Source organism: Anas acuta, chromosome W (assembly GCF_963932015.1).
Source record: "Anas acuta chromosome W, bAnaAcu1.1, whole genome shotgun sequence".
In the NCBI taxonomy this organism is placed as follows: Eukaryota; Metazoa; Chordata; class Aves; order Anseriformes; family Anatidae; genus Anas; species Anas acuta.
Genome location: NC_089016.1, coordinates 10,101,335 through 10,127,164, shown reverse-complemented (window position 1 = coordinate 10,127,164; position 25,830 = coordinate 10,101,335). Strand labels below are relative to the sequence as shown.

At 49.8% G+C, this 25,830-nt stretch overlaps 1 protein-coding gene and 1 pseudogene across 1 annotated transcript in view; both read left to right on the top strand.

Annotated features, from left to right (window-relative positions):
* The first annotated feature begins 235 nt into the window (after positions 1-235).
* The window catches only part of LOC137846881 (olfactory receptor 14A16-like), a 51,143-nt gene continuing 25,548 nt past the window's right edge, over positions 236-25,830 (top strand). The window contains exon 1 of the mRNA XM_068664987.1: positions 236-529. Within this exon, the coding sequence (XP_068521088.1) occupies positions 236-529 (294 nt within the window). The remainder of the gene's footprint in view (positions 530-25,830) is intronic.
* On the top strand, positions 17,136-18,077 carry LOC137847390 (olfactory receptor 14A16-like; annotated as a pseudogene).

Below are 25,830 nucleotides of genomic sequence, written 5' to 3'. Positions count from 1 at the left end.
GTAGGACAGGACTGATTCCTGCATTGCCCACAGTAGAGCCCCCTGTTCCAACAGACACCCTCAGGCAGAATGAATCAGGATGCATGAAAGGGAACTGCCAGATGTATGCCAGAAAGTGCACAATACACGTGATGGATTTAAATGAGAAATGGAATTCATTTTCCTCTGATATGTTTCTTGTACTTTATTACTCTCATCCTCTTCCTTGCTCAGGATCACATCCCCAGAAAAGCAGATGTCCAACAGAAGCACCATCACTGAGTTCCTGCTGCTGGCATTCACAGACACGCGCGAGCTGCAGCTCCTGCACTTCGCGCTCTTCCTGGGCATCTACCTGGCTGCCCTCCTGGGCAACGGCCTCATCATCACCACCGTAGCCTGTGACCACCGCCTCCACACCCCCATGTACTTCTTCCTCCTCAACCTCGCCCTCCTCGACGTGGGCTGCATCTCCACCACTCTGCCCAAAGCCATGGCCAATGCCCTCTGGGACACCAGGGCCATCTGCTATCAAGGATGTGCTGCGCAGGTGTTCCTTTTAGTCTTCCTGGTTGGAGCAGAGTATTTCCTCCTCACTGTCATGGCCTTTGACCGATACATTGCCATCTGCAAGCCCCTGCACTATGGGAGCCTCCTGGGCAGCAGAGCTTGTGCCCAGATGGCAGCAGCTGCCTGGGGCAGTGGCTTTCTCAATGGTGTCCTGCACACGGTCAACACATTTTCCCTGCCCCTCTGTGAAGGCAATGCTGTGGACCAGTTCTTCTGTGAAATCCCTCAGATCCTCAAGCTTTCCTGCTCAGATGGCTACCTCAGGGAAGTTGGGGCTCTTGTGTTTAGTTTTTCTTCAGGCTTTGGTTGTTTTGTTTTCATTGTTTTCTCCTACATGCAGATCTTCAGGGCAGTGCTGAGGATGCCTTCTGAGCAGGGCCGGCACAAAGCCTTTTCCACGTGCCTCCCTCACCTGGCTGTGGTCTCCCTGATGGTCAGCACTGGCATGTTTGCCTACCTGAAGCCTCCCTCCATCTCCTCCCCATACCTGGACCTGGTGGTGTCCCTTGTGTACTCAGTGGTACCTCCAGCACTGAACCCCCTCATCTACAGCATGAGGAACCAGGAGCTCAAGAATGCAGTGAGGAAGCTTTCTATATGTGCTTTTTAAGCATCAGTATTGTTAACAGTATAGTAATTTGTATCATATCATTTTTATCTTTAGTACTATTGTAATAATATAAACATTATTAATAACCCTATTGAGACTACCAGGGTGTTTGAGAAACTTATGTGACAATTCTTCATATTAGTTTTCTTCATTATGATTTACATAATTTTTTTTATATTGATTTAACAAGTATTTTTTTTGTTCGGCACACTTCCTGTTAATTCATTTGACTAAATCTACTAATTTACGATTTCAGTGTACATATATACAATAGAAAAGCAATCAGAACTTCACTGGTGTCAGCTTCCATCTCTTCCCGTCTCCTCTGCAGCTGGGGGAGAAGCACCAGCATGCAGGAGGGGCTCAGGGCCAAGAGCCCACCTGCCACATGGAGCAACAGGTAATGAGGTCAGGTGTGCCTCAGGATCTGCTGGGCCTGCAGGAGGCACATGGCTGGGAAGGAGGCTGGGACGTCACTTCTGCCTCTGGAGCTGATGGACCAGCAGCAGGAATGTGGCACAGATAGGGACCGTAAAGGCCAGAAGCATGCACAAGGCATTGAAGATGATGGTGAGGCACCTTTTGTTTTGGTCATGTGAGAGACCACAGGAAGGCTGATGGCATGGGAGTCATGCTTGAGGTATAGCTAGTGAGACCATAGAATCAGAGAATGGCTCCTGTTGGAAGGGACCTTAAAGGTCATCTGGTTCAAACCCCCCAGCCATAAGCAGGGATGCCCCCCCATGAGATCAGGTGGCCCAGGGCCTCATCTTAACCTGCTCTTGAACAGTTCCAGGGATGGGACATCTCTAAGGTCTCTTGGCAACATTTTCCAGTATCTCACTATTCACTAATTGAAGAACTTTTCTCCTAACCTGTAATCTAAATCTCCCCTCGTTTAGATTAAAAACATTCCCCCTTGTCTTCTCATTATCTGATTGAGCAAAAGTCACTCTCCACCTTTTTTATAAGCACTGTTTAAGTACTGAAATGCTGCAAAGAGGTCACCCTGGAGCCTTCTTTTCTCCAGGCTGAACAGCCCCAGCTCTCTCAGCCTTTCTTCATAGGAGAGGTGCTCCAGCCCCTTGATCATCTTCGTGGCCCTCCTCTGGACCTGTTCTAACAGATGCACATTCTTCCTGTGCTGGAGGCCCCAAACCTGGATGCAGGTCTCCAAGTGGGGCCTCACAAGGGCAGAGTAGAAGGAGTAGAAGTAGAAGTCACCTCCCTCTACCTGCTGGCCACTCCTCTGCTGATGTAGCCCAGGATGCAGTTGGCCTTCTGGGCTACAAGCACAGAATGTACAGTCTCATTGTCGATCTCACTGTCTGTCACAGATAAAGATATTAAACAGCACCAGCCCCAGGACAGACCCCTGAGGTACAACACGTGGGCATAGAGCCATTGAGCACCACTCTCTGCGTGTGACATTCAGGCCAACTCCTTATCCACTGAATGGTGCACCCAACAAATGCATATCTCTAATTTGGTGATCAGGATGTCATGTGGGACAGTGCCAGTAGTCTTACAGAAGTCCAAGTAGATGACATTTGTCAGTCTTTTGTTGTTGTCTGATGTGCTTATTCCAATGTAGAAAGCCACCAGATTTATCAGGCATGATTTATCCTTTGTGAAGCCATGCTGGCTGTCTGAGATCATCTCTTTGTCTTGCATGTGCCTTGACATCGATTCCAGGAGGATCTTTTCCATGACCTTTCCAGGCACAGAGGTGTGGTTCACCATTTGGAAGTTCCCTGTGTCCTCTTTCCTAACATTTTAGAAATGGGAGTGATGTTTTCCTTTTTCAGGTCACCAGGGACTTCACCTGACTGCCAGGACTCTTCAAATATGATGGAGAGAGGCTTGGCAACTACATCAACCAGTACCCTCAGGACCCTGGGGTGAATGTCATCAAGCCCCATAGACTTGTACTTGTTGAGTTCCATCAGGTTGTCTCAAACCTACCCTTCACTTACAGTGGGTAGGACATTGCACTCCCAGCCTCCATCTATGGATTCAGGGAAGTGAAAGACTTGGGAAGCCTGACCGGGAGGGAAGACTGAGGCAAAGTGAAGACTTTGTTGAGTACCTGAGCCTTCTCCATGTCTGTCATTACCAGTTCACCCTTCTCATCCATCAGAGGTGGTACACTCTCCTTGGCCTTTCATATGTGAGCAATGTACCTATAGAATCTCTTCCTGTTATTCTTTACAGCACCTGCTAAGCTCAGTTCAATCCATGCATTTCTTTCCGTATCCCATCCCTGCACATACGAAACTGAAAAATGTGAGTAGGCCTAGGAAAAGTAACCCTGGCTCCATAGAAGCCACTTGGAAAACAAAACTTGTAGGTAGGAAGCACAGTTTTGTGGAGGTGCAGAGCTGATGGGCACATTGTGCAGGATGCACCTAAAGACCTTTGTGCCCTTTTCCCTCCTGACTACAATGCCACTTCCTTCTCAGGAATGGAGGAGCCAACAGGGGTGAGACAGATACATGGAGATGTTAAATGTCATCAGAAAGCTGATCCCAATAAGATATGGGGAAGTCATAAGCAGCCTGAACAAGAGATATGTGAGATTTTGGGGTGGGAAGAAGAGCGTGGCCAGCAGAAATTAATGATTCTGTAGAGGTAAGAGAGGTCATTTAATGTAGATGATACAGTAACACTGACTTAAAACAGTCATGTATTGCCCTTTCCTAATTTGAACCAGTAATTTTAATCTTGAAACCTAAACGCTACTCCACCACTCTGAGAGGAATCCACTGCTCTAATGCCTGAACTCAAAGTATCCATTGAAGCAAAACTCAGCTCATGGACCCTTTTCCTTACCTTTACTCTCCTGCTTACCCTATTCCCTTCCCTTAAGACTAGCATTAAAATGCATTATTTAGCCCTAGAGAAGTTGTTGGAAGGCCTAAAAAAACCCTAAACCACAGGAAGATGCTAGTGTGTATCTACATGTATGATCAGACCCTAGTTTCGTTTTTCAAGGAACAGCTGGTGAGGGTTGATGAGACATTGGTGAAATGATGGAAATGCTGGGATGAGAGCAAGGTGGTGAACAGAGATGGGTGTCTGCAGACTTCCAGGAAATAGGACAAAGTGTGGGACAGCATAGGAAAGCATGCAGAGGAAAAGACAGAGGTTGCTGTTAAAAAGGGAAGGCCCCAACAGTCCTGATGGTTTCGCTATAGCTTATGAGAAGATGAGATATAGTCATTTCAGTGCAGCCTCTTTGCTTCCTTGCAACCCTGTGCAGAGACAGGGAGGTGTCATACCAATGTTCTTCTCATGGCATCACACTGCCTACAACATTCCTCAGACCTCCAGGAAAAGACCTGAGCCTGACAGGGGGGTGCAGGATCTCCTCTCACAGTTCTAGGGGTCAGGCCTTGGCTCTTCTGCATCACCAAAACCAAGAAAGACCTTTCTCATCACAGTGCATTTGCCTGTCTGTAGCCATGGCCTCCAATTATCTTTCCTAACAAGTCTCTGGGGAGGCTTTGTTAGTAACAGCCCTCAGTGGGACCATTAATACTCCAAGTCACTTCAACTTTTCCTTCTGACTTTGCTTTTTCACAGAGTTCCATCATTCTCCTCTCAGTACCCAAGTTTCATTGACTCGGCACCAAAATACTCCATGGAACTCATTAAAACACAAAAACTCCTAAGGAGCCATATCTCTCCCACCACTTTCTTCAAGTATTCAAGACTTGTTCAGCTAATTGTAGAGATTTCATTTTCTAGTTAAGGGGGAAGATTTCAAAGAGCATCTAATAAAAATCTTTCCTCATTGCGAAGGCTGTTTCAGTTGAGAGCATCATTCTCCTGGTTATATTGGTCTAGGGTTTCTCCTTTGAAGCCCTGCTTAGGTGGGAAGAACAAGGGTTTTCCTATTTCAAAACAACAGGAAATCATGCTGCAATTTTCAAAAAATAAAAATAAAATAAATAAAAAAAAAAAACAAAGTTCAAGTTCCTTATTTTGTTGCCTCCAGTGATGTTTACTTTCCCAAAAGGATGACTGTACATGATGTATTTTACAGTGATTAATAGGAAATTTCAGATAATTGTGTTAATATTAATCCATATCATACTAATTCAATGATAATTGATGAGTGTCTTACTAAGGAAACCATTAGACAGACGGCTGAGAGATGGGTGAGCTTGAACTCACTGAAACTCCAAGCAGCAACTGGGTTGGTGAGAGTGGTCTGAATCATTAAAGAGTAAGGGGAGGGCAAACCAGGAGAATGATGGGAAGTGCATAGGTCCAGACAGGCAGCTGGGAAAGGGGACATTCAGCTGTGTGACCGCAAGCAACCAGGGAAAACCTCCAGTGGCCCCGTTGTGTTTGAGGCACTTCCCCGGACCAGCAGATGCCAGAAAAGACCTGCAGGATGCCAGAGCCCTTTGGGAAAATCAGGTGGAGCCAGGTGGAGTTCCCAGGGCACCTCCACTGCCAGCAGTGCTCTTTGTCCCTGTAACTGCAGCCCAGCCCAGCACAGGAACACCCCTTCAAAGACAAACCTCTTCTTCAGTGGGTTCTTTGGATTGACCTAGATTTGAAATGGCCACTGGAAACCTGAGATACTCTCCCTTACTTAAACTAGACACTTGAACATCTGTTGATGACCTTCCTGGGTCATCTTTAGCAAACTCAGGCTGAAAAACTCAAGTATAGCATGCTTCAAATGGCTGAGGCAGAACACATCAGCTTGCCCCACTTTGCAAATGGCCTCCGTCCAGATAACATTTTGAAAGCAACAAATACGGAATGACCCGTGAGGTCAATGTGCAGAGTAAGGGAAAGTCACACATATTGTGCTGGAGTAGCAGAAGGCAAAAAGCATTGCATTGTGCCTCAGAATAATCAAGGAGACCTAATGCAGTTCATCCATGAGGAAAAGCAGAGAGAGAAGGACGTTGAGTTTGGCCTAACATGAAGAAGGATATGCATCACTGGTGAAGGAACCGGCATTTGTGCCATCATCAACGTGAATTACACAAACACCAGCACACCTAATGGTAACCTGTCCGCCCCTGTTTGGTATTCCCACAGGGCAGTGGAAAGGGAGCCAACAGCCAAGGGACACATCTGAGTGTGTAAGGTGGAGCCCAGCAGAGACAAGGAGTCAAACCCGGGGCCAGGCGGGTGGCACAGCCCCATGCCCCATGCAGGGGATGGCTGGGGGTCCCCTCTGCTGCAGCCAGCGCACACAGCATGGCAAGAGGAGGGCTCCCTGCACATCACAGGGCACAGCCTGGCCCCGTGGGGGCTCTTCCTGACATCCCTGCAGCTCCTGGCAGGCTGCGGTGAGGTGCCCCTCAGCCTTCCTTCCTGTGCTCCCAGGGCACATGGCTGCCTCCTGCCCAGCTCACTGCCCACCATGAACGTCCAACACAGCTGCTTCCCAAGCTGGGCCTTGCCCAGGGTCAGTCTCCTGCAGGGATAGAAAATGGCCCTTGTCCTGGTGGCTTTTTATAAACTTCCTCTCAGTACATGCGCTTCTCATCCTTGATCTCTTTTTACTGAATACAGAGGCCTAGGGGAGCATTTTGGTACCGACTAATACCAACAAAACATGTCTACTTCATCTCTGTCTGCTGCTATGAGCTGTCTGTGAGACATGGATTTGCTATCAGATCTTTTCCTCTGACAGTCTCAGCAATGCCCAGTGATTGGACAAGACGTGGGAATTGCACACAGGAAAACACTTTTACTGTGAGCAATATCAAGAACTGGATCATGTTTCCAATACCAAGCACTTGATCAGGTTTCCCCAAAATGGGGGAGTCCTCCTCAACTGGAGATACCCCAAACCCAACTGGAAATGGGCCAGGGCTGCCTGGTGTAGGTGTCCATGCGTGGCTAGTGGGGGTGGCTAGATGGGCTTTGGCGGTCCCCTCCAATGGTTGCAGGGAGGGAGTGCCTGCCAGGGCAGAAAGGGCAGCCAAAAATGACACCAGGGCTTTCCAGCACGTTGGAGCAGGGATCTTCATCCCACAACCACCGCTGTACCTGAGAAGAGTGTATGAGAAATGAGATCCACAGAAACTGCCTACCTGCTGGTTCCTTTATTTAGTTAGTTACAAAGAGCTTAGAAGCACCTCTACATGAGGACTTTGGGTTAGAAGAAAAGGTAGACGAGGAATAGAAATATCTTAAATTTATAAAATAAAGAGATAAAAAATTATTTAGCATATTGGAATAATATTGAAAAGAATGAACAATTTTTGAAATATATGAACAAAGATGTTTCTGCCTTATCCACATACATTTCAGAAAATCAGATGCAAAAGATGGGTTCCTCTCTGAAATACTGAATATTGCGATAACATCTTCAGTGCCTCCTTGAGCTCTTTATTCCTCATGCTATAGATGAGGGGGTTCACTGCTGGAGGCACCACCGAGTAGAGAAATGACACCACCAGGTCCAGGGATGAGGAAGAGATGGAGGGGGGCTTCAGGTAGGCAAACGTGGCAGTGCTGAGATACAGGGAGACCACGGCCAAGTGAGGAAGGCACGTGGAAAAGGCTTTGTGCCGTCCATGCTCAGAGGGCATCCTCAGCACAGCCCTGAAGATCTCCACATAGGACACCAAAATGAAAACAAAAAAAACAACACCTAAAAAGGCACTAACCAGAAGAAACCTGACTTCCCTGAGGTAGGCATCTGAGCAGGAGAGCTTGAGGATGTGGGGGATTTCACAGAAGAACTGGTCCACAGCATTGCCATGGCAGAGGGGCAGGGAAAATGTGTTGGCTGTGTGCAGGACAGCAATGAGAAAGCCATTGCCCCAGGCAGCTGCTACCATGGTGGCACAAGCTCTGCTGCCCACGAGGCTCCCATAGTGCAGGGGCTTACAGATGGCAATGTAGCGGTCGTAGGCCATGACGGTGAGGAGGAAATACTCTGCTCCAACCAAGAAGAATAAAAAAAAGACCTGTGCAGCACAGCCTTGATAGGAGATGGCCCTGGTGTCCCAGAGGGCATTGGCCATGGCTTTGGGCAGAGTGGTGGAGATGCAGCCCAGGTCGAGGAGGGCGAGGTTGAGCAGGAAGAAGTACATGGGGGTGTGGAGGCGGTGGTGGCAGGCTACGGCGCTGAGGATGAGGCCGTTGCCCAGGAGGGCAGCCAGGTAGATGCCCAGGAAGAGCGCGAAGTGCAGGAGCTGCAGCTCGCGTGTGTCTGCGAATGCCAGCAGGAGGAACTCGCTCACAGAGCTGATGTTGGGCATTCTCTGACATTGAACACAGTTTTCTGTTAAAGAGGAAAATGGAGAAAAATGTTAAAACACATTTCTCTGAGGAAAACCTATTGTGTGTCATAGAGAACCCCCAGAGTCTCTCTCTTTGTAGGAGAACCTTTCTGCATCTCTCTTTTTTGAGCTGTGGCTGGTGCTGGCTGAGAGGGACACTGGGAGCAGGGGCTGCTGTGGCTCCATAGGAGTCTTTCCTGCTGTGCAGCTGGAGGGAGGCAGAAACATGGGGGAAAATTACATGCCGTCCACTGGTCAGATCCATGAGATCTGTAGTGTTGTTGCAAAAAACTCATCTTAATACAGAGGCACAGCTGCAGGGATTTTGTTTCCTTTGTTTTGCTCCTATTATCCCAGTAACACTTAGGAGAGGTATTGGATGGTTGAGCTCCCTGGCATTTCCTGTGCACTCCCAGGGAAACCCTGTGGGTGCCAGGAGGCAAAGGGGCTGTCCCTTGGTGAAGACTGAGCAGAGCAGCTCTGTCGATCAGACCAGTTCTCAGCAGTCAATTGTCTCCCCTCTGAGCTGCAGAACAATCGCTCTCAGGTGTTTCCCTGAGAAAAAATGTAGATGGCTGCTAATTGAGGAGGGCCAAATCAAGCCAGATGTGGTTTGAGAGCTTCTTCTCATCTGGGCTCTTCCTGTGGTGCTGGCCATGCCTACCCCACAGCCCATGGGCTGCAGGGGGAGAGGAGGCCAGGGAGGGGCTGCTCCAGGGGAAGGTGTCTGCACTGCAGGGCATGGCTGCGAAGTGCCCGAATCCCGCCTGCCACGGCGTTTCTGCCAACAGCTCCTTCTGGCTGCCTGCCCCTCTCTCTGCTGCCTGCAGCTGTCCCTGCCGGGAGCTGCTGCTCTGCGCCCACCTCTTCTTTCCCCCTGCCCGTGCTCACAGACCCCATCCCACACGGCTGTGCTCAGCGCTGCCCTGCAGCACCCTGCCACCAACAGGGCCCTGCCAAGGGGCACCTCCATGGCTGCAGGAGCTACGGGGCAGCTGACAGAGAGCCCGGCATGGCCAGCCAGGGCAGGGTGTTCTGGGCTGACCGGGGTACCTGCCTTAGGGCACTCCAAGGGGCTTCTGCCAGACTTTCTCACCTCTCAGTGCAATCCAGCAGGACTCTCAAAGCCTACTGCATTGCCCACTGCCCTCCCAGAAACAAGACCCAGCAGGAGACCCTTCCAGGACCTGCAGCTGCATGGCCCTGCAGCCAAACCCTTACCTTGTCAAGGGCTGTGCAGGTTTCTCCTGCAGGCAGCTCTCAGCATCCTCCCACTGCCAGCTGTCTTCAGCCCCTCTGTCCTTTTCTTCTCTATGTGTCTGCCTCCTTGTCTCTTTCCTGTTGTGCTGTGCAGAGGAGCTGCTCCTGGGCACAGCTGGCTCTCTGCACCAGGGCCCTCTTGCCACGAGCTCTCTCTGTCCCATGAGCCCGGGCCAGCTCAGCAGCACAGCACCAGCCCAAGGCACTGCAATCACCCCTCTGGGGGCTTTGCTGATGAGCCCACGAACCTCAGGCACTCAGAGACAATTGAAGACATCTCTCCAGAAGTGCAAGTCAGAGGCAAGTTTCCTGCAGTGTCCCCCTGAGGGCCAGCACTGACACAGCCTCCCTTGGAGCTCGTTAGAGCAGAACCCTGAAGGCAGTGAGGACAAGGAGACAAAGGCAATGTGAAGGTGACACTGATGTGTGGACAAACTGGATGTGTGTCACCAAGCACAAGGACCTGGCCTTGACTCCCAACTCAAGGAAGGGAGATCTTTCCCTTGACAGGTTGCTCAGGGCTCTTTGTGGTGCAGTAGGAGATGGGGATGTGCATGGCCAAGTGCAGGAGAATGGTACGACCCCTGCCTGCTTCATGGGTGGGGGCGAGGAGGCAATGAGGCCCTGGTGCTTTAACGATCAGCTGTCTCCTCATAGGTGTCAGTGACAGTGACAACAGCCATAGACATGGACACAAAGACCTGGGTCCTGTTGGGACGTTGAGTCTTGCCATTCTCATTGCTCCACTCCACATGTGGATGTCCTAGGGACTCACAGACCTGCACCTCTTTACTGGCTAGTTTTTGGCACTTGTTCATGCGGTGTCTCAGGGGATCAGAGCTGAGTCTGGTAACTCAGATCTTCTTGGTGGCCATGTTCCTTGTAAGGCAGCTCTGTAGAAAGCTGCCCTGGTTCCTCGTGAGCAGGCACCACTGTTCGTATGGCATCCCTCGTAGTGCCCAGGCCCTCCTCCCCCTCGCCACTGCTCACTCAGCAGGGTCCCAGTGTGCCCTAATGCATGGGGTTACTCTTCCTCTGTTGTAGGTCTGGGTCCTTCTCCTTGTAAACATCAAGAAGTTACTTTAGGCAAAATCCTGCAGTTTCTCAACATTCCCCCACACTCATGCTCCATTCTGTCAGCCATTCATGTCTGCAGGCCGATGCTTCAACCTTTGTGTGACTGTGATATCTCTGACAAGATAGTAGCATCATGAGCTGCGGGAACGTTTGGATAATACAGGAGTAATCACTTGAATGGAACAGCAACCCAGAGTCACAGAAAAACAGTGGGTGGAAAGCTGCCAGATTCTACTTTTTCTGTTCTTCATCCTCATGGATGCTGTCAGTTTGTCTGGAGCTGGGTCCTGAATGTTATGGGGCTGTGCAGATCAAAGTTCAAAGGGCCAAAGCCCAGCTGGAGCTCCATCTGTCTATTACTGTCAAAGACAATAAACACTGCTTATAGAAATACTTTAAATAAAAGAGGATTGAGAAGAATCATCATCCTTCATTGGACATAGGGGAAATCTGTTAATGATCTAGAGATAAGGTAAAGGCTGAGGTACTTAATGCCTTCTTTGCCTCAGACTCTAGCAGCAAGACCAGTTGTTCCCCTGGACATTTCTTCTTCCTTGTAGCCAGTGCCAACCATCCATGGTGCACTTTTGCGGCAGTTTTTTCTCTCCTGCTCTTTCCTGCTACCAAAGGAAGCTCCATCTGGTAGGAAACCCCTCCTGAAGTAGGCATCCCAACCCAGCAGGCTCCTTGCAGCCTCTCAGCCAACCAGACACAAGTCACCTCAGCAGCAGCTTCCAAGCCAGGGGCCTGCTGCTGGCCTTGCAGCTTCTTGTGGAGACACAGCCAAGCTTTGTGCCTGCTGCTGCCCAGTCATGGACTCAAGCAGAAGGGACAGGACAACCCATGTTGGGGCCTTCTTTCTACCTGGGTCCTCCTGGGTGTGGAGGCAGAGGGGATCCCCCAGTCAGCATGCCAAGCAGGTGCCTTCTGCTGGCCTAGCAGGGCCATTGCCAGATGTCAGCCCAAAAGTACAGATCCCAGAGAGAAGTCAAGGGTGACCTGCCACCTCCAGACACAAGTGACCTCACAGTCCCTTTCTGTGACACATTCCTGCTGCTGCCCTATCAACTGCAGAGTGACCTCACAGTCAGTGCCATAGTCACATTGCTCCTGCTGGGCCATGAAATACTGAGGCAGAGCTCATCTCTCTCCTGTCCTCTATGGACTGGGGCTTACCTTTCTGTTTTAGAGAGTAAACAAAATTTTAGTTGGAAGGTTTGGTGATCTGTTTGTGATGTCAGGTCTCTGGTTAGGATATGGGCAAGCATTATGGCTTAGGCTTTTGTTTAGGTTTGTGAAGAAGTCTAGGGATAAATAGAGCATTTAATGTTAGTGTTAAGGGCGGGGATTAGGGTGCGCAAGAGAGGAAATGTATGAAAAAGGGGCTATGCTCTGCACTTTTCTTTAGGTGATATTTTGAGTTCTGCTTTACAATAGTGGATTCCTGTCAGGATGTTGCACTTATGTTTAGGTTGAGGGATTCTGTTGAAAATAGTTTACAGGCCTTACACGACTGTTTGCAATCAGTTTTACAGCATCATCAACATTACATGAACCCTCTTACCCCTACAAAGGTAAGATTCTGAGCTCCTCTTCCCTTCCTCTTCCCTCCCCCAAATCTGACATCTCTCCTGGCCAGGCTACTCCTGACCTCCCCATATCAGTCATCTAACTGGGATTAGCTTTATGATGGTTGTTATTATATCAGAGGGTCTGGGGTCATGTGCGATGCCCATGATATCATGTGAAGGACAATGATATGACACCTTCCAGTGTTTGCACAGGGATAAAGTAGAATACATGGTCCCAATGCCATGAGTATAACACGTCTCCTCACAACCCATGGCTAAGGGGACAAAGTTGTCAGTGCTGCTGCAGCCTTCCGTTCTTGTCAGAGTCACAGAATCACAGAATCACAGAATCACAGAATTTCTAGGTTGGAAGAGACGTCAAGATCATCGAGTCCAATCTCTGACCAACAGTAACAGTCCCCACTAAACCATATCCCTGAACTCTACTGTCTCCCCTGAGCTTCCCCTTCTGCACACTAAACAATCCCAGTTCCCTCAGCCACTCCTCATAAGACCTGTGCTCCAGAACCCTCAACAGTTTGGTTGCCCTTCTCTGGACATGTTCCAGGATCTCGATGTCCTTCTTGTAACGAGGGGCCCAAAACTGAACACAGTGCTCGAGGTGTGGCCTCACCAGAGCTGAGTACAGGAGAATGATCACCTCCCTGCTCCTGCTGGCTGCGCTATTTCTAATACAGGCCAGGATGCCTGTATTAGAAATAGTGCATCCCTGAGGAGAGCCTTTACGGGCTTCACAAGGACAACGGTAGCAGTGTCACAGATAATCATAGAAACATGGTATCATAGAATCATACATGTAGAATGGTTTGGGTTGGAAGGGACCTTAAAGATCCTCTTATTCCAACCATCCTCCTACTAGACCTGGTTGCTCAAAACTCATTTCAATCTGTCCTTGAACACTTCCAGGGATGGGACATTCACAGCTTTTCCAGGAAACCTGTTCCAATGCCTCACCATCCTCAGAGGAAAGAATTTCTTCCATATACCTAATTTAAAACTGCCCTCTTTTAAAGTCATTACTCCTTGTCCCTTCACTACACTCCCAGACAAAGACTGCCTCCCCAGCTTTCCTGGAGGTCCTCTCTAAATACTGGAAGGTTGCTCTAAGGTTTCTCGGGTGCTGAGTAGTACCAGTTCTCTCAGCACGCCTTCATCGCAGAAGTGCTCCAGCCCCTTTATCGCCTTTGTGACCCTCCTCTGGACCTCTTCAAATAATTCCATGTACTTGAACTGCCGCATTAAACCACAGAAGTCTTTTTGGCACACGGTGTGGGGCACAAAGGATTGAGATAAGGACAGATCTTACCACAGAGTGCTAAAGTTAAATTGTTATAATCATTAGACCAGTTTAATAGTTGCTGATCACAAGGTCGACATTTTGGATCTCAGATCTGTTGGGCTTTCATTCAGAAATGTGTTGTATAGCACATTACTTACTGCCTGTGTTCCCATTGCGCTGTTTATCATTTCTGGGTCTGGTTTAAAGATATTTTGCTATGTTGTGTAACACTGGCTTATGAGTCTATAAAATTATTGGTCATGTGACAAATCTGTTCTTTGTACTGAGCATTGACATCATGTCCATTCCTCAGGAACCGTTACTCAGAAACTTAAGAATTACACGCTTAAACTTTTTGTTTTAGGGAGCCAATCTAGGAGAGGAAAAGGGAGGGACACTTCTCCACTTCTTCACTCTTTCCTTCACCTCCCCCTTCTCCTCCAGGCTAATTACACTAGCTCTAAAAAGCTTAGAATATCCATGGGATGGTCCTATTGTGATGTCTCCTGAATGTGGTTCAACTGTTGTGTAAGGATAAACAACTCTTGAAGAATGCCCTCCAGAGACCTGCCCCAAGGCCGGAGAGTGAGGAGTGGCAGGGAGCATGGGAGGATCTGGGCAGGCACCTAGAGCAGTGGGCACCTCCAGTGCTTTGGAACTTCCCCCCTGAGCACTTGCAGAATCCTTAAAAACTGCAGAAGTGCTTGAAAAGGAGGGGTTATCACCTTGGCAATTCCAAAGGGAATTCCAAAGGGAGCCTCAGTCAGTGCCACTCCAAGCCCTGGGACAGGCCCTGCAGCTACTCCAACACCTCTGACATGTCCCGCAGCCACTCCAGACCCTGGGACAGGCCCCAGACTAGACCAGACCCCTGGTTCTGCTCTTGCTAGGCCAGAGCACCAACCTGTGCCAGGATCCGTTCCCTCTATATGCAGGAGAAAACAGAGGGTGTGAAAATCAGGCCCCTGAAAATGGAAGAGAACTACTGCCCAGAAAAGAAAGGAGGGAGAAGAATGTTGATCTATGAAACCTTGACATAAACTTCCCCACGAGAGGGTACTTCCAAGATCCAAAAGGGTACAGCTGGGGTTTTGGGATAGCTGCCTTGGAGAGAGAGGATGTTAAAGAGCTGTCTACCTTTCCCAGTCCCTGGGAGGACCCTTCCATTTGTGGACTTGTTGAAGGTCAAAGAAGAACAGGTGCAGATGGTTACCAGAATGTTCTACCAGTTGGGGACAAGCTGGACATCAGTCAGTAATGAGCAATTGCACTGTGCATAGCTTGCTTTGTACATAACAGTAATAGTACTAAAAATAATTGCTATTATAATTCTTTCTCTACCATTTCAGTCCTTTCAGCTGCCCTGACCTCAACCAATAAGCATGTGGGGGGGTTGGTGTGAGCTAACAGCTGTGTGGTGCTGAGCTGCCTGCCAGGTTAAAGCACATCATGTTTGACAACCACAGTCCAACAGCGCAAATCACACTTCTAAAAATCTTGTGTTCAGAGAGGAGCAGTAGATGATCAGTTCAGTCTGCCTCAATGAGCACACCCCAGCAGAGACCCTGCTGCCTTGGGGAGCTGTCAGCCCTGAGGCCTTGGGGACAACTCCAGGGAGCCCAAGGGCACAGAGCAAGGGATGCCATGGTCGGGTGCTGTGCTGCTGAGCTGGGCCGGGCTCCTGGGCCCAAGGGGAGCTCCTGGCAAGAGGACAGTGCTGCAGAGAGACAGCTGTGCCCAGGAGCAGCTCCTCTGCACAGCGCAGCAGGGCTGGGGGTTCTGACCGCAGCTGGCACACAGAGAGGAGTGAAGGAGAGAGGGCTTGGAGGCACTGAGGAGCACAACAACAGAGGGCAGCGTGTGGCAGGAAACATCTGCAGGCTCTTGACACCGTGAGGCTCTGGCAGCAGGGCACTGCAGGTGGGGTTGCCAGAGGGGTCTTCTACAGCTGGCACATCCGATGGCTGATAGCATCTGTCAGGGTGGGTCTCTCTGTTTCTGCAGTGCTTTAGATAACGGCATTATGAGGGGCAATTCAGGAGGAAGATCGAGGCTTGGCATATGTGAAGGGGAAGACTTTTTCTGCAGTCTGTGCTTGCAGACTCCTGCAGTGGACGGGAGGCAGGTTTCATTTTCAGGATTGTACAGGAGACTGAGACTGCTGGAGCATTGCATTGAGAAATCAGTTGCTCGGTGATCAAATTTGTAAAGTACCTTCCCAAACATCATCTGATGGACTGCACCAACATCATCATAATGTGGTCCTCTCAGGTTTTATCCTAGCTGATCTTTACGAGCTGTATGCTTTCCGATGCCCAGTGCTGGGGGACATCCCTGTCTTTGGGAGGTCTCTGCTGGCTTGAAGTGAGCACAGATCATTTGCAATGAGGAGGAGCTGCCTCGTCTGCAGGCAGAGGTGCAGCACAGGAGGGTCTGCCGAGTGTCTGTCTGTCCCTCCCTGGCCTTGCCTCCCCTGGCAGCAGCACGCTGGCATTCCTCCTGGCTTCTCCAGCTGCCCGTGCTGCTGCTGGTCTTGTTTGCAGGCTGGCTGGGGATGGGGGTTTCACATGCCCGTGGGGTGAGCCCTTGGTGTGCTTGGGGGAAGGGGAGTACGGGGACAGGGTGAGAGTTCTGGAGATCTGCACTTTGTGCCTGGATTCCTCTGCCCTCAGCAGTGTCGTGGTTTCTTAGGTACTGGAACAGGCAGCACAGGGAAGTGGTCACAACACTGAGGCTGCCAGAATTTAAGAAATATTTGGGCAACCCCCTCAGATATATAGACCAATTTGGGGGTTTTCACGTACAGATTCAGGGGTGGGATTTGAATATCCTTGTGGGCCCCTTCCAAGCTGGGATATTCTATGACTCCATGTCTCTATGAACCTATGAGTCCAATAGTTCTGTAGCTCAGGAAATGCCAGCACAGGCCAAATGAGCTTAACCGTGGCTGTCGTCTCTAAATGAAACTCAGCACCAAAGGAACCATCCTCTTTTGTCTGAGGATCGACAGGTTTTCACTTGAAATGCCTTAGAAAACAGAGCAGGGTGAGCAGATCGGTACAAAATGCAAAAATAAATTCCCACAGCTCTGTTCTGCAGTTGGGTAAACTGGGAGCAACAATATTGAAAAGCTCTTTATAATCAGATGATTGAATCTGAGAGTACCCCATCTTCCTCTTTACCTCTGGTTATGGGGCAGGACTGACTCCTTTCTTACTCAGATCAGGGTCACCTGCTCCCAGGGACACCCTAAGGCAGCATGAAGTAGACCACATGAAAGGGCCCTGCTAAAAGCCGGCAGCATGAAGTAGACCACATGAAAGGGCCCTGCTAAAAGCCGGCAGCATGAAGTAGACCACATGAAACGGCCCTGCTAAAAGCCTGACTGAAAGAGTTTTCAGGGCAGTTATGCAAGAAATGGAAGAAGTTTATCTCAGGTATGTCTTCTTATTTATTAAAGATTTTTTCTTCCTTGAGCAGTAACCCATGGCCAGAACTACCAAATGCCCAACAGCAGCTCTGTGAGTGAGTTCCTCCTGCTGGCATTCGCAGACACACGCGAGCTGCAGCTCCTGCACTTTACGCTCTTCCTGGGCATCTACCTGGCTGCCCTCCTGGGCAACGGCCTCATCCTCACCGCCGTAGCCTGCGACCACCACCTCCACACCCCCATGTACTTCTTCCTCCTCAACCTCGCCCTCCTCGACCTGGGCTGCATCTCCACCACTCTGCCCAAAGCCATGGCCAATGCCCTCTGAGACACCAGGGCCATCTCCTATCAAGGATGTACTACACAGGTCTTTCTCTTTGTCTTGTTGATGTCATCGGAGTATTACCTTCTCACCATCATGGCGTACGACCGCTACGTTGCCATCTGCAAGCCCTTGCACTACGGGAGCCTCCTGGGCAGCAGAGCTTGTGCCCAGATGGCAGCAGCTGCCTGGGGCAGTGGCTTTCTCAATGCTGTCCTGCACACGGCCAACACATTTTCCCTGCCCCTCTGCCATGGCAATGCTGTGAGCCAGTTCTTCTGTGAAATCCCTCAGATCCTCAAGCTCTCCTGCTCAAATGCCTACCTCAGGGAAACTGGCATCCTTGTGTTTAGTGTTTCTTTATCATTTGGTTGTTTTGTTTTCATTGTGGTGTCCTATGTGCAGATCTTCAGGGCTGTGCTGAGGATGCCCTCTGAGCAGGGCCGGCACAAAGCCTTTTCCACGTGCCTCCCTCACCTGGCCGTGGTCTTCCTCTTTCTTAGCACTTCCATGTTTGCCTACTTGAAGCCCGCTTCTATATCTTCCCCATCTCTGGACTTGGTGGTGTCACTTTTGTACTCAGTGGTACCTCCAGCAGTGAACCCCATCATTTACAGCATGAGGAACCAGCAGCTCAAAGTTGCAGTGAGGAAATTGTTTCTATATCTGCTTCTTAAGCATCAGTGTTGTTAACATTATTGTGATTTATATCATACCATTTTTATACTTAGTATTATTATAATATTGTAATAATAATAATAATCCTCTAAATGCTACCATTCAATTTGAGAAACTGACATGAGAGTTTTTCATACCATTTTTTGTTTTTATTATTTTCATAACTTCTGATATTGTTTTAATTTATTAAGTAATTATTTACTTTGACTACATCTTCTATTCAACGTATTGAACTAGGCTTCCTCTGTAGGTATAGACAATAAAGAAGACAGCATAAGTTCAATGGTCTCAGTATCCCTCTCTTCCCATCTCCTCTGGAGCTGGGGGAGCAGCCCCAGCACGCAGGAGGGGCTCGGGGTCAAGAGCCCAGCTGCCACATGCAGGAGCAGCCCCGGTGTCCCTCGGGGCTGCCCCTCACTGCCCGCTTGGCTCTGCCTCTCTGCTGCCTTCGGGTCAGGGCTGCTGCTTCCCTGGAGCCATGGCCACGGCCAGCAGCAGGACGTGCCCTTGTCACTGCTGCTCTCTTTTGGCTTCCACATTGTGCTTCTTTTTTTTCTGGGTAAGCCCTGATATCTCGTGTACCTTGGTGACAGTCCTGTTGTCTCTACAGTGACATCCCTGTGGCTGCAGGCAGCAGCAGGCACCGTGCAGCCCTGGGTCACTGTGCAGCCCTGCCTCCCTGCTAGCACCACAGTAACAAATGGGGTTTTAGTTGGGGCTTCCGGGAATGAAGAACATAGACTTAAATTCCAAGGACAGTCTGTGAGGGACCAAGGGCTTGACCAAGAGCTTTATGGCAGCACCTGACAGCAACTGGTCTTGGACTCATCTGCATGGCACTGCCCCCCTGCAGTGGGGCTCATGGCCACTGTCAGCCTGGAGAGGAATCTGGAGCTGCAAGGAGATGTCAGGGGATCTGCAGGGAGAACATGCAACACTGAGTTGGTAGGGATTAGAACCTCATAAAATTAATGGCCATCCAAAGAAGAGTTTGGTAAAGAAAAAGGGGAATCTGAGGAGTCCATGGGCTAAGGACAGCTCTGCCATGGCAGGAGTGGTACTGAAGAGCCAGCAGACAAAGACCTCTAAGAGTGTAGAGTAATTGAGGATAACCTTCTTGAAGCCTTATGGACCATGTCTGGTGCAGCACTCGCCTGCCCTTTGTGCCCTCAGAGACACCCCATGGCCCTGCCCAGCACTGCCCTGTGCTGCTGAGCCATCAGGGCAGATGGAAAGGGGCTCAGCAGCAGAGATCCCCATGGAGTTGGGTCTGCTGCCCAGCCTTAGCAGCACGGGCAGGGCGAAGACCCACAGGGTCCTGGGTCACTAAAGCCCCTGGCTCTCACAGCAGCACTGCTAGCTCGGGGCCCTGTGGGGAGCATGGGGAGTTAAGCATCAATGTCTGGCCAGGCCAGCACGGACACACTGCCCTGGGCAAGGCTCTCTGGGAGCAGGGATGGCCCTGGGGAAGAGCAGAACCACATTGCTGGGCCTGCACTGATGGGGTAAAGGGAAAGCTCTTTGTGCAGGCCCCTGCTCAGGGCAGGCTGCTCTGTGGCTGGGCCAGGCCTCTTGTGCTGGCCTGGGGAGCGGGGCTGGCCCTGAGGGGCACAGGCACTGTGTGCTGGGGATCTGCCAGGCAAGAGAGCAGAGCTCCTGCAGCTTCATGGACCTCCATTTCTTTGCAGCATAACCAGCCTCCTTCTTGCTCACCTCAACCACAAACTATACATGCATGAGCTGTCTGCTTCCTCCTCCTCTAGAGGGAGAGGAGGAAACACATCTAGAGGGAGAGGGGAAAGAACATAAAAACTCACAGAGAGATAGACACATGAGGAAGGGAAAGGAAAAGAAAAATGAAAGAAAAAGAAATTCCAACCCCAAACATGAGGAATATTTAGTAACTCATCAATACCCACAAGCAGACCACTGTGCTGCCAGTCTCTGAGAAACTGATAGTTTGTCTTAGAAAGATGACCCCAATATTTACTGCTGAGCACCATGTTGTGTCCTGTGTGGACTGTCTAGAGCTCAAGTGCTCAATCTGGTGTGAGCAGGCAGAGGAGAGCTCTGCAGCCCCAGGACACACAAAAACCTCAGCAAAGGAGGCTGGTGAGTGATTCCTTGCAGCCCTGGGGCAATGGCAGTGACCCCATGAGCTGGGTCTGCCTCCCAGCCTGCCAAGCACGGCCCTGCAGAGTGCCCCCATGCCCCGGGCACCACAGCCCCCTTGCTCTGCAGAGCAGCACCGCCAGCTGGGGCTGGGGCTGGGACTAGGGTTGGGTCTGGGAGGGTGCTTCCCCTGAGTGTAATCTACCCCAGCTTCAGGCTTCTGGACTTGAGTGTGATCTTCACTGTGCACTAGGAGCTGAGAGACCACCAAGAGGCATGGGGCTAAAACATTTCCTACAAGGTTCCTCCTGCCCTACAACCTCCCAGGACTGGCATGGAACTGGCTCCTGTGTGTCAGAGAGCCTGGGAGCCCAGCAGGTGTGCCATGAGCTTGGAGGATCACAACCAGATCACTTCTACCTGGGCAGGTCCTGGCCCAAAAAGGGGGTGTTTTGAAGGTGTGGTATTATAATCTCAGTGGTGCGTCACAAACACTAAGTCTAGCAGGAAGTGAATGGCTGTTAAATGGCCTGTGAGTTGAGCTCTTTCTGAAGTAGCTGACAGGTCACCCTTGACTCCTGGCTGGGATCTGTGCCTTGAGGCTCACATCTGCCAGTGTCCATGGTAGGGCAGCAGAAGGCACTTGCTGTGCATGTAGTTTCTGAGATTGGCTCTTTCTAAGTACCTGGTGTTATAAGTTGCCCCCTTAATTAATTTTCAGAGAGTATTGCATTAATAATAGAAAGGAACTTATTGAGTAAGCAATAGCAAGCAAAACAGCGCTGGGCGGCCGCGGAGGTTTGGCTCCACCAACAGCGCACACCGCACCCCCGCCAGGGTCCCTTTTTATATCTTGGTAATTGCGGGATTGCGCAGCACATCCTGGTATATTCTGTGACTGCGCGCACTGTTGCTAGGGGGTCATCTCTGTCCCTCTGGTGGTCGTGAAGATGAAGGCCGTAGTCTTCCTCGGCGTTGTGGTTCAACATTTTTTATTTGGTCATGTTGGCCCAGCGTGAGACAGGAAGGCAGGATGTTGATACACTAGTTTAGCAACTTACCAGGAGATGGTTACATGAGCCTTGCAGCAGGGTCTTTGAACAAAAGAGGCAACTGAGATGCAGAAGGAGAGAAGGGGAGGGGGTTCTCTTTTTTGTTACATTAAGCAAAAGAATTTTCATAGTGTCTAGCCAAGCATTATACAGCTCCTTACTTCAGCAGGTAGTTTTCACAACTCCCGTTCCTCAAAGAGAACTCCTTGTTTTTATAATACAAAAGACAATGAACAAACATTTATTGTGTATTACAGCCATGGTTACAGACAGGCAAAGCACTGTGCTGAGAGAAGTCTTGGTTGGTTTTGGTGATGCAGAAGGGCCAAGGCCTCACCCCAGCCACTGGGAGGGGAGATCCTGCATCCCCACGTCTGGCTCAAGGCTCTTGCTGGGGTCTTTGGGCTGTGGTGGGCAGTGTGATTCCATGAGAAGAAGACTGGTATGTCACCTCTGAGCTGCTGCACAGGGTTGCAAGGAATCAATGAGGCCCCATTGCAACGACGTTAACATCTCTCCTCATAAGCTCTAACCAAGGTTCTTCTCAAGGTTCTTAGCACCTTCCCTTTTTACCAGCACCCTCTGCCTTCTCCTCTGCAGGCTTTCCTATTCTGTCCCACACATTGCCCTATTTCCTTGAAGTCTGCAGACACCCATCTCTGTTCACCACTTTACTCTCATCCCTTGCTTTCACGCTTTTCTTGCCACCCCTCACCAGCTGTTCCTTGAAACACAAAGCCATGGTCTGATCAGAGGGTGACCTGTGGCACTACAGCACGACCCTTTGAGAGACATGTCTTCCTCCTCAAGGCCAGCGCCAACCTCCACGGCACACTTTGTGGCAAGTTTTTCTCTCCTGCTCTTTCCTACTACCAAAGGAAGCTGCATCTGGTAGGAAACCACTCCTGAAGTAGGCATCCCAACCCAGCAGGCTCCTTGCGGCCTCTCAGCCAACCAGACCCAAGTCACCTTAGCAGCATCTTCCAAGCCAGGGGCCTGCTGCTGGCCTTGCAGCTTCTTGTGGAGACACAACCAAGCCTTGTGCTCCTGTGTCTGGAAGCAGAGGGGATCCCACAGTCAGCATGCCAAGCAGGTGCCTTCTGCTGGCGTAGCAGGGCCACTGCCAGATGTCAGCCCAAAAGTGCAGCTCCCAGGGAGAAGTCAAGGCTGACCTTCCACCTCCAGACACAAGTGACCTCCCAGTCCCTTTCTGTGACATGTTCCTGCTGCTGCCCTATCCACTGCAGAGACAGAAGTGACCTCACAGTCCCTGCCACAGTCACATTGCTCCTGCTGGGGCAGGAGTGTGGAGGTGTTACCGTGCTAGACAACTAAACACCACAACCGCTCTCTCACTCCCCCTCCTTAGATGAAAATAGGAAGAAGTAAAGTAAAGAACAACTCACGATTAAATTTTTCAGATATGAAAAATTTAATTAAAGGGGAAAAATAATCATTATTACTATTAATAGAGAAAGATTATTATGAACTAAATAATTTAACTAAAGGGAAAAAAACAGGGAAGAAGGGAGGGTGAAAGGGAAACACAAACAAACAAACAAACAAACAAAAATAAAGCCTATGTGGAAGTGCAGAGGAAAGAAATTGCTCTCTACTTCCCACAAATGTACTTCCCACACTTTTTTACCCACCCCCTGGGAGGGTTAGAGAGAGTCCTGATGCTGTGCGAGCACTGCTCAGCAGGAGACACAACACTGTTGTGATCCCACTGCTGTTCTAGCTCCACGTGCAGAGGCCAGCATTGTATGGGCTGCTGCAGGGAAAGTTAACATCCCAGCCAGACCCAGTAAAGTAACTTTGTATGGACTTTGCTGTCCATACAAAGTCCTTAAAGCCCTCCTCAGAGCTTTTAACCAATATTTTTGGTTAGTCCAGCCGGCATCCTGTTACAAGTGGTGTCCCCCAGGGATTGGTACTGGGATCTATCTTGTTTAAGGTCTTTATTGATGACCTAGATGAAGGGATTGAGTGTACCCTCAGTAAGTCTGCAAATGACACCCAGTTGGGAGGTAGTGTTGATCTGTCTGAGGATCTGTAGGTGGCCTTTCAGAGGGACCTGGATAGGCTGGATTGCTAAGTTGATGTGAATGGGATGAGGTTCAACAAGGCCAAGTGCAGGGTCCTGCACTTTGGCCACAATAACTCCATGCAATGCTATAGGCTTGGGGCAGAGTAGCTAGAAGACTGTGAAGAAGAAAAGGACCTGGGAGTGGATGCTTGGCTGAACATAAGCCAGCCGTGTGCCCAGGTGGCCAAGAAGGCCAAGGGCATCCTGGCCTGTACTAGAAACAACAGAACCAGCAGGAGCAGGGAGGTGATGATCCCCCTGGACTCGGCTCTGGTGAGGCCACACCTCAAGCATTGTATTCAGTTTTGGGCCCCTCATTACAAGAAGGACATCGAGGTCCTGGAACGTGTCCAGAGAAGGGCAACCAAACTGTTGAGGGGGCTAGACCACAGGTCTTATGAGGAGCGGTTGAGGGAACTGAGATTATTCACTTTAGTGAAGAGAAGGCGCAGGGGAGACCTCATTGCACTCTACAGCTTCCTGAAGAAAGGTTGTGATGAGGTGGGGGTCAGCCTCATCTCTCAGATAACTAATGATAGGACTTGAGGAATAGGCCATAAGTCGTGCCTGGTGATGTTTAGATTAGGTCTCACAAAAAACTTTTTCTCTCAAAGAGCAGCTGGGAAATGGAATGGTCTGCTCAGGGAGGTGGTGGAATCACTGACCCTCAGTGTTCAAGAAGCACCAGGACAAGGTGCTAGGAGATATGGCTCAGTAGCTTAGTGGGTAGTATTAGTGATCGGACAGTTGGACTAAATTGTCTTGTAGGTCCTTTCCAAATTTGTGTTTTTATGATTTCTATAACTCTATCATAGCACAAGGGAACTGGTTTTAAACTTAAAGAGGGTAGATTTAGATTCAATAGTCAGAAGAAATTCTTGACTTGGAGGTGAGATACTGGTGCTGTAGGTCCAGAGGTCACCCAGAGGGAGTTTGGATCAGCCCATGCCCTTGTGTTTGAAGGAACCGCTGGCAAGAGTCGAGAGGCATCAGTGAAATCATGGGAATACTAGAGTGAGAGCAAGGTGGGGAAGAGAAGTGGTTGTCTGCAGCCTTCAGGGAAGTGTGGGACAGCACAGTAAAGCCTGAAAAGGAGAAGGCAGAGGGCTGTGACAAGAATGGAAGGCTTCAGCTGCACTGACATCTTTGTCCCCTTGGCCATGACTTATAAGGAGATGTGTTATACTCATGGCATTGGGACCATTAATTCTCCTTTCAACCCTGTGCAAACACTGGGAGGTGTCATATCATTGCCCTTCACATGATATTGTGGGCATCACACCCTACCCCACAGACCCCAGGAAAAGCCCTGAGTGAGACATGGAGGTGCTGGGGGTGCAGGATCTCCCCTCCCAGTGGCTGGGGTCAGGCCTTGGCCCTTCTGCTTCAACAAAATAAAGTGAGATTTTCTCAGCACAGTGCCTTTGCCAATCTGTAATCATGGCCTCCAATTATCTGCCCTAACAATTCCCATGGGAGGCTTTGTGAGGAACAGAATAGAATAGGCAACAGAGTATAGAGTATTCTAATACTACCGAATAGAGTAGCCAACGGAGGTGAGTCAAGTGCTATGACATAATGACAACTATCAGTAAATTGATCCCAGTTAGATGACTGATATGGGGAGGTCAGGAGTAGCCTGGCCAGGAGAGATGTGAGATTTGGGGGAGGGAAGAGAGGGGAAGAGGAGCTCAGAAGCTTACTTTTGTAGAGGTAAGAGGGTTCCTGTAATGTTGATGTTGCTGTAACACTGACTTCAAATAGTTGTGTAGGGCCTGTAAACTATTTGTAACAGTAACAATAAACCCTCAACCTAAACATTACTGCAAGATCCTGACAGGAGTCCACTATTGTAAAGCAGAACTCAAAATATCACCTGAAGAATAACTCAGCCTGTAGCCTCCTTTCCTTCCCTTTACTCTCTTGCTCACCATGATCCCTGCCCTTAACACTACCATTAAAATGCTCTATTTATCCCTAGACTTCTTGCCAGACCTAAACAAAACCCTTAACCATAATGCTTGCCCATACTGTAACCAGAAACATGACAGCACAAACAGAACACCATATCTTTCAACAAAAATTTTGCTTAATCTCTAACCCAGAAAGGTAAAATCTAGTCCCTACGAGACAAGAGAGAGGTCAGCTCTGCCTCAGGATCTCCTGCCCCAGCAGGAGCAATGTGACTGTGGCAGGGACTGTGAGGTCACTTCTATCTCTGCACTTGATAGGGCAGCTGCAGGAACGTGTCACGGAACGGGACTTTGACGTCACCTCTGCCTGTAAGCGGTAAGACACCCTTGACTTTTGAGAAGTCAAGGCACCTGCTTGGCATGCTGACTGGGGGATCCCCTCTGCCTCCAGACCCAGGACGACCCAGGCAGAAAGAAGGCCCCAACATGGGTTGTCCTGTCCCTTCTGCTTGAGTCCATGACTGCACAGCAGCAGGCACAAGGCTTGGCTGTGTCTAGCCAAGAAGCTGCAAGGCCAGCAGCAGGCCTCTGGCTTGGAAGCT